At 39.8% G+C, this 7,688-nt stretch overlaps 1 protein-coding gene across 4 annotated transcripts; it reads left to right on the forward strand.

The window, feature by feature from the left end:
* Positions 1-1,831: 1,831 nt before the first annotated feature.
* On the forward strand, positions 1,832-6,678 carry LOC148017565 (uncharacterized). 4 transcript variants are annotated; one of them, XM_087662829.1, is made up of 8 exons: positions 1,832-2,166; positions 2,391-2,489; positions 3,795-3,863; positions 3,945-4,157; positions 4,556-4,684; positions 5,986-6,054; positions 6,144-6,301; positions 6,376-6,678. In XM_087662829.1, exons 1-8 carry the CDS (start codon positions 1,939-1,941, stop codon positions 6,407-6,409), a joined length of 999 nt encoding a protein of 332 aa, XP_087518955.1. In that variant the 5' UTR covers positions 1,832-1,938; the 3' UTR covers positions 6,410-6,678. The 4 variants fall into 4 exon arrangements, with proteins under 4 accessions (XP_087518955.1, XP_087518956.1, XP_087518953.1 ...); XM_087662830.1 differs by having other exon boundaries at positions 3,807-3,863; XM_087662827.1 differs by having other exon boundaries at positions 3,795-4,157.
* Positions 6,679-7,688: the final 1,010 nt, after the last annotated feature.

The following is a 7,688-nucleotide window of genomic DNA, read 5'->3' on the forward strand; positions in this document are numbered from 1 at the left end:
TGTTGATGGTGTAATCTACCCCTCTGGCCTAAGGTCAATACCTTATCGTGTCTGGAAATGTTAACTCAACCTCTTGCACATCCTTTGAAACATTTCCATTGTGCACCATTCATAAGAATAGCTTCGATGTATTATTTTATAACACCGCCTTACCCTAGTTCCCCCTTCCCTTCACTTATATGGTGAGAGGGGAAAATTAATGGTGGCCTACCCCTAATGTATACGATTATGCACCTTTTGAAACCAACCCTGCGCTTATGTGATTCCGTAAGTCACCCACAGTGAACCCCTCGAGAATGGATAGAGGGATTCCCCCTCCCCCTTGAAAAGAAAATCATGTTCTTGCACTTAGTGCAAGTAGGAGGAGTGGGGCTTTCTTACACCTCCATTTCCCTTACTAGTACTTGAAAAATTGAGTGGTAAGGCAATGCTAGCAATGTATCGTGTTTACGGTGCATTAGTAGACTTCAAAAACCAATTAGTACAATGTCTTTGAGAGTGAGCATATGATTGCTTTTGTCTTCTCTCTCTCTCTCTCTCTCTCTCTCTCTCTCTCTCTCTCTCTCTCTCTCTCTCTCTCTCTCTCTCTCTCTCTCTCTCTCTCTCTCTCTCTCTCTCTCTCTCTCTCTCTCTCTCTCTCTCTCTCTCTCTCTCTTTATCTCTCCCACTTTATTTTTCGAGTGGTGCAACCATGAGATTACACTAATATCCCCCAAGCCTATTAGCCCCCATTGTCCTTTGGTGTGATGGGGCTCTCTAAGACTCATATATATTATGAGAAGTAGAAGTTCTAAACTATAAGACTCATATGTACAAGAAGAATTCTAATTGTGGCTATTTCAATCCTCATGGGTGTATCATAGCATCATTGACATTTTCTTTCTTTTCCAAGAGAAGTTATACACATTGACAAAGGGGTGTGTGTGTGTGTATGCGCATATGCCCCCCCAACACACACACGCACGTGTGTGCATAGAGAGAGAGAGAGAGAGAGAGAGAGAGAGAGAGAGAGAGAGAGAGAGAGAGAGAGAGAGAGAGAGAGAGAGAGAGAGAGAGAGTTTTCATGGAAAAATCCTTATATTTAATGTAATTTGTAACTAGCTTAGACCATCAATTGGAGGCAAGAATGCATGATAAACATGTGTGAGGACTAAAGGTCGATGCATAATATGTGAGCATGACATGTTGAAAGTCTTATTTTCTTCACCCTAAGGAGAGTTTAGACATTTTTTGAACAACAAGAGAGGTCTTACATATTGAGCGAAGAGAATAAGCTCATTTTTGAACAAACACACACATCAACATGCGTACACACATACACCCACACATATGGAGAGAGAGAGAGAGAGAGAGAGAGAGAGAGAGAGAGAGAGAGAGAGAGAGAGAGAGAGAGAGAGAGAGAATCTTGGGCTTTCAAGTCTCAAGTTAAGCTACATTTTGCATTCCTACATCCATCCTTTATTGCTCCAATTTCAGCTATCGTCGGCCTTGTTGCATGTCGATGGTGGCTCTCTCTCCCATTGCACTTTACAATGCTAGTATGAAGTGTCCCCACTACTAGGTTAAGTAGTGCTATCTAACTTTTCCAATCCCTAATGGAAGAATTCATCTTGATGAAAAGTGGCATTTTAGTTATAAAACCGGCTACTTCCCTCCCAAAACCGACCGGGGTTAACCATAAGCACTGGTTTAAACATGATAACATAGTCATTAAAAATTCCTTGTTGCACTTGTTATTAAAGTACTATAATATTCACTAATGGTAGGCTCTTCATGCTCATATAAAGGGTAGCTCTACAGATTGACTTTTCCTTTCCCACCATTTCTGAAATTTTGTAACGACGATGCCCTGGGAGGCGCTCAAATCGATTTGAGCTCCCTCTCCCGCGGCATCGTCAGCAGAGCAGCAAACCAGACGAAGACGACGGGATCATCGTCATGACGCGATCTTCAGTTCGCCAGGCAAAGAAGAAATCTGTTGAGAGCATCAAGAAAGCCTCGTTGAGCATCAAGCAGAAGGCAACTCTGAAGAAACAGAAAATAGCGCAAAACATCAAGCAAAGGGCCTCAACAAGGAAAACCAAGCGCGCAGCAAGCTCATCCTCAGCCAAGGAAATCGCATCAGCTATTAAATATGTGCAAGACGAGATACCTGCTGCTTCCGAGGCAAGCGTAATCCTTGTTTCCGAGAGAAAGTGTGTGTTTGTCTAACGTAGCGATTGAAGTTAGTGCGTGCACTGACGTATTATGACGGAATTTAACCAGACAAAACCGTAGAAGTGTTTTGCTTGAATTCTCTAAGAAATGTATGCGGGTGCTATGTTTCATTTTCTTTTTTCACTAACTAAACGCTTTATCATTCTGCTGGACGGTCACGCTCTAACCCTCAGATAACAGATAAAGACGATGGTGGTGATGAACTGGGTACAGTTTCTTGGATTGTGATAAGCAATGTACATGAAAAAGCTGCCTTTGAGAACATTATTCAGGTAAGCTTTTGAAACGATCACACGTTATCAAGTCTGCATTCTCATTTAAATTTGAGGTTGTAATCTTGCTGTAACTTTAATATACTCCAAGCTACTCGGAGCAACCACTCTCTATGGCTCCTCGTTGACATTCTTCTCAGACTTCGCTCATGCACTTCGAATAATGTTGCCATATTTTGTGATCGCGCATGCTTCACTCATATGCAATATACAAACACTCCCATTTTAATGAGAAAGGCCAAAGTTGTTCACTCTTTTCTAGCATCTTAATCTGCTGTGTCCTTAAGCCATTATCAACTAATTTCTGGCCATGGAAGTATCAACCGATCTGAATAGGAAACAAGATATGGTGTCGCTTGTGTTTGTATATCTTTATCTTCTAGCCGGGATAAAAGTCGTAAGTTGTTGAAGTTCTGCAAATACAGGAGTGTATGATAAGCATTTTGGAATTCATAAGTTTTTTCTGATGATTATAGTAAGCATTCTTCCGACTGTAGGACAGCAGTTATGAATATTACATGTGCAGAACATGATATTCGAACAAAGCAAAGACGTAGTAACTTGCAGCATATGACTTTTAGCTGGGGACACACTTCCATGATCATCGAGTGATTTGGCCATCTTGGATTTTTGACTAGTTTGTTTTGATGCGGACACACACACGCACACACACACACACACACACACAGAGGTCTAGCCTTCACCTATTCAATGTGAAACTCTTTGCACTTAAGCATGTGACAAGCTAAAACATGTAATCTAGTGCATGGCGAAGCTACGAATGGAAATTACTAGTAGAATTATAGGTCATTGAAGAAATTTGCATAGCAACTTCATGAGCACTTTACAGGTACTTTTGTCTAGCTTAATGAACGCATTAAACCAAATTTGGTTGTCTGGATCTCTTTATTGTTAGGTTGTCGAATCTCTTTATTTGTTAGATTGTTGATTCTGCACAACGAAGATCAATTCTAAGCTAAGTTGTATTCTGCATTCTCAGCTTGGCTGTGTGAGTCTTCTCATTGCTAGGCATCTTAGAGTGTCCATTCTGTACAATGAAGAGACTAAGCCAAGTATATTCTGCATTCTCAACTTGGCTGTCTGAATCTTTTTATTGTTAGACATCTTATAGCGTTGATTCTGCACACTGAAGACACTAAGCTGCGTACATTCTATGCTCACTTAGCTTTCTGAATCTTTATTGTTGGACATCTTAGAACGACGATTCTCACGGTGAAGTATGGATCATATGTACATCTTTCTTGTGTTTCAGCTGGAATTCCATAAGATTATGCGTGAATGCAGGTTCTTTTTCAGGATTGTGGAGAATTGAGAACCCACGCTTTTCAGTGTGATCCAGAGGGCAAATTTCGAGTAAATTTCTCTTTCTTGTTTATCCAACCAACTTTGTTTGGGAGATCTGTTTCATGTGGACAAAGCTGTGGCTTGCCACAGGGCGTTATTAATGTAGCATTTGAAACGAGGGGAGACGCAGAAGCAGCAGTTAATTTGTATCACAACAACATCAAGCTTTTTGGAAGGACTTGGAAACTACACCTCATTGACAAGCGCAGACGTACAAGATCATCCTCCGATGCTGCTTCTTCCTCAACCAAACCAACCTTCTCTCCTCTAACAAGCATTAAAAAAGCATCCCGAGCAGTCAAGGCAAGCAGGATTTGCTATTTAAATGGAGAAAATTTTCGTTCTTTCTTATATGGTGAAGGGAAGCGAGTTGTCCAGCATGGTGCAGGTCGCGTGCCACTATAAAGTTAAGGAACTCTAGGTTTAACTTCAACTCGCAGAAAATCACATGTAACTTGTTGAAGACAGCTGCAGTGCATTTTGCATATGACAAGATTGAGAAGAGAGCTGTCTGTCATGTCGGTATATAAGCTTCACAAGATGAAAGGCCTACTCTAGTGTCTCAATGCCTTGAAAGCAAAGAGTGAACCAAATTACTTGCCTAATTTTTTTCAGCATTGTCAGATCAATTGTACTCGACTGTAACACTGACTGACTTGGTGCCCCACAATCTATGGCCATTATGCACATCGATTGAGCAGTCTTCCAGTAGCAGTCTCACCAGTGCCGTGCGGAAACTAAGCCTGCAAGATTCTGCTGTAGAAGTTGGTGTGAGTGCCAACGTCCGCATATCCAATATTTCATCAAATGTTCCCAGTGCCATTGTTGAGGTCAGTTCTCCGTATCCAATATACATGTTGCATTCCCAGTTAATCACGTAAGGTAGAAAAGCTAACGTATACCTGCATTGAACATGAAAGTTGTGAAAACTAAAAGCCATTCCCTTTTCCTGCTAGCATGATCGATGTCAAAACAGGCCGGGTTTGCTCTTAGTAGCTGATTTTACTTTTGTGATGCTGGCCTTCCTATAGACAAAATAGCTCGCCTCCAGGTTTCTGTTATTATTTTCCGGACATTCTTAGGACAACAATATGACAGAAGAAGAGCACAAGGCTGCTAGCATAACTAGAACTGATTGGGAAAGAAATTAGCATGGGCTTCTAAACTGACTCATGCACGCAAGTGAAGGCTTAAATGTCAGGTGCCCTTGCCTTTTTCCGGGACAGAAATTTGATATTGGTGGCTAACAAGTTGTCTTTCAAGTATGTAAAGGTGATATCATTATGGCAGTACTTAGTGTCTGTCGTTAGCATTTGGTTTAGGATAGACCTAGCCTTGTCACACCTAGAAACCGGAGATTTTGCACCGTTTCAAGTGTAATGTCAGATGGGGGCACTTTCCTTATATTACGGCTCCCTGTAACACCAAATAATCTGCTCATGATACCACAACGTTAAGGTAGTTCACGGACTTTCAACGCGTCAGGCTCAAGTGCACGCAGATGCAGTATGTTCAATATGCAATTTTTGGCACACGTGTTTTGTGAACAATCTTGGCCGGGACATTTGTAGTTGCTTCTGTTCTCTTCTGGACAGATGGCTATGTGAATAGCTTGTGAATGCTTAATGTTTCTCCCATCATTTTTCTTTTCCGAATTTCGATGTGAATATGCAGGTTTACTCAGCATGGCATGACATTAAACACGTCAGCGTTGCTTCTTTGTCTACATAGTAGCATATAGTTACATTCTGTATGCGGCTCTAATGATTGCTCGGTATTGTGTACTAAGAGTATCTTTATCTTTAGCCTTAGAAGCTGAATGGTGTCAACCACAATTTTAGCGTTTACTAGACGTCTGTTTGTAATCCTAGTAGCCAGTATATGCCAATGTTTTGTAAATGATTACAGTTATGAATACACCTAAGACGTGCTCAGAAAAGATGACTAAGGATAAACCTCCTGCAAAGAAGTCCAATTTTGTAAACTTTACTTCTATCTCTAATACAACTTCACGTTATCACCCAAAGGAAAAAAAAGGATGTCTGTTTGCGGGTGTGCATGTACTTGCACCTGTGCATGTTTCCTTTAGGCACAAAAGGTATTTCCTGCTTCAAGTTCTTCATCAATGCAGGTACTCTTTGAAAAAGCAGGCAGGTTGAAGAGCATTCGTGTTAAACCTGATGGAGCAGACGATACACTGGTACATTTTTACATCCCATATCTTTCAGCTTAAATTATCGATTCTCCATGCAGAAGTCAATCACGTAAACCATATGTTATTGTTTACAGGGTACTGCAAATGTAGTGTATAAACGAAGTGAAGACGCAGTTGCTGCTGTTAAGCATTTTGCCAACAATATCACGTTTTTTGGGAGTACTTGGAAGGTTGAGCTTGATGCTAATGCACGCTCTCAACCTCGCGGTACCAATAGTCCTGCATCAACCAGGTAAAGCCTTAACCTGGTAGGCCTGATGTTGTTTCGGACAAACCGTCTTTGACAAGCTTTTCACTTTTCATCAGTAAACAGAAGGGCCAGTCAAGACTAGGCAGATAACCTGGCACCGGATGGTTTCAAAGGGAGCAGTAGAATGAATGCACACTTGATTGAACATGAGTAACTGAGGCTAAGATTCAACGTCTATGCGCCAGAAAGAATTGGCTAGGCTAGTTGTGCAGCTATTACTCTGGAGACGATGACTGAGTCAAAAAGTTGACTAGTATAGAAAATATAAGGTACAATCTTTTTGAGAGTCCGTGGTTAACTGGGGAGGAAGTTTGTAACTAATGGACCAAATCAAGTAGGTACTATGAGTAAATAATAAATAAGGCATTATATATGGAATGTCTGAGGTCGTAAGATTACTGCCCCGTATCAACTTTTAACTAGTATGCATGGGTAGTTTTAGGCTTGGATTTCATAACATAAGTTGTGTACAATCAGGCCAAAAAAAAAGGTATGAACTAAAGTAGTGTTATGATTTAAATTTGTTTATCCTCTTAAATTGCAAAAAAATAAAATAAAAAATCAAGATATTTCAATTGAAATATAGATGCAATATGTGATGAAAAGGAAACGTAACATTTTTGTTTTTCATTTTTCTTGAAGTGATAGTCCATGTTTCACATGCCTCAAGTGTAGACAAGATCAATAAATGATCTTCACCGTAGGCACTACATCAACAATGAACCTGCGCATATGTATATTTGTTTTTCCTTTCTTCTTTGTTCTCTCTCATTTCATTTTTTTCACCATTTCTTTCTCCCAACTTCCTTCCCTCTTTTCTTGTCTCACTTTTTTGTTACCTCACTTCTAGTTTAATTTAGTTTGTATGATTAATCGTGTTCATTTTGTTATCATTGTCGTTTTCTAACAATCTTTGCAAATATTGATTAATTGTTTAACGGAGAACTTGATTGATTGATTAATGAACCGTTTTTGTTTTCACAGTCATTTTTAAGTAATCTTTGAAAATGTTGATTAACTAATTAACATAGAACTTGATTGATTGATTAAAGAAATTTTGTTTAATTTATTAATCAATCCTTTCCTTGTTAGCATTCCCAAAGAAGGGCTTAGTGTGTGGGTGGTAGTTTTAGTTAAAGAATTGCCACGAATGTGTTAATCATTTCTTTGTGTGGTTCTAATGGGGAACTCTTAAAATAAAGAAATATTAAGTATGAAGGGAGATAAAACAATAAGGAAGAGGAACATGAGACAGTAATACTAGAAGTTGACTTGGCAAGTGTCTTTATAGGTTGGAAAACTTGCCTTCATGTGGTTGAAGGGCATTTAAGCTTAGTGAATGCAACACATGGTAGGTCTGAATGCATGC

Source organism: Lygodium microphyllum, chromosome 22 (genome assembly GCF_053477565.2).
Source record: "Lygodium microphyllum isolate KBCC chromosome 22, Lygodium_microphyllum_v1.1.10, whole genome shotgun sequence".
Lineage (NCBI taxonomy): Eukaryota > Viridiplantae > Streptophyta > Polypodiopsida > Schizaeales > Lygodiaceae > Lygodium > Lygodium microphyllum.

Coding starts and splice junctions, on each gene's coding strand:
- LOC148017565 (XM_087662827.1), top strand. CDS start 1,939: ATGACGCGATCTTCAGTTCGCCAGGCAAAGAAGAAATCTGTTGAGAGC. Junction 2,490..3,794: donor CCTTTGAGAACATTATTCAG/GTAAGCTTTTGA, acceptor GCGTGAATGCAG/GTTCTTTTTCAGGATTGTGG. Junction 4,158..4,555: donor AAGCATCCCGAGCAGTCAAG/GCAAGCAGGATT, acceptor TCGATTGAGCAG/TCTTCCAGTAGCAGTCTCAC.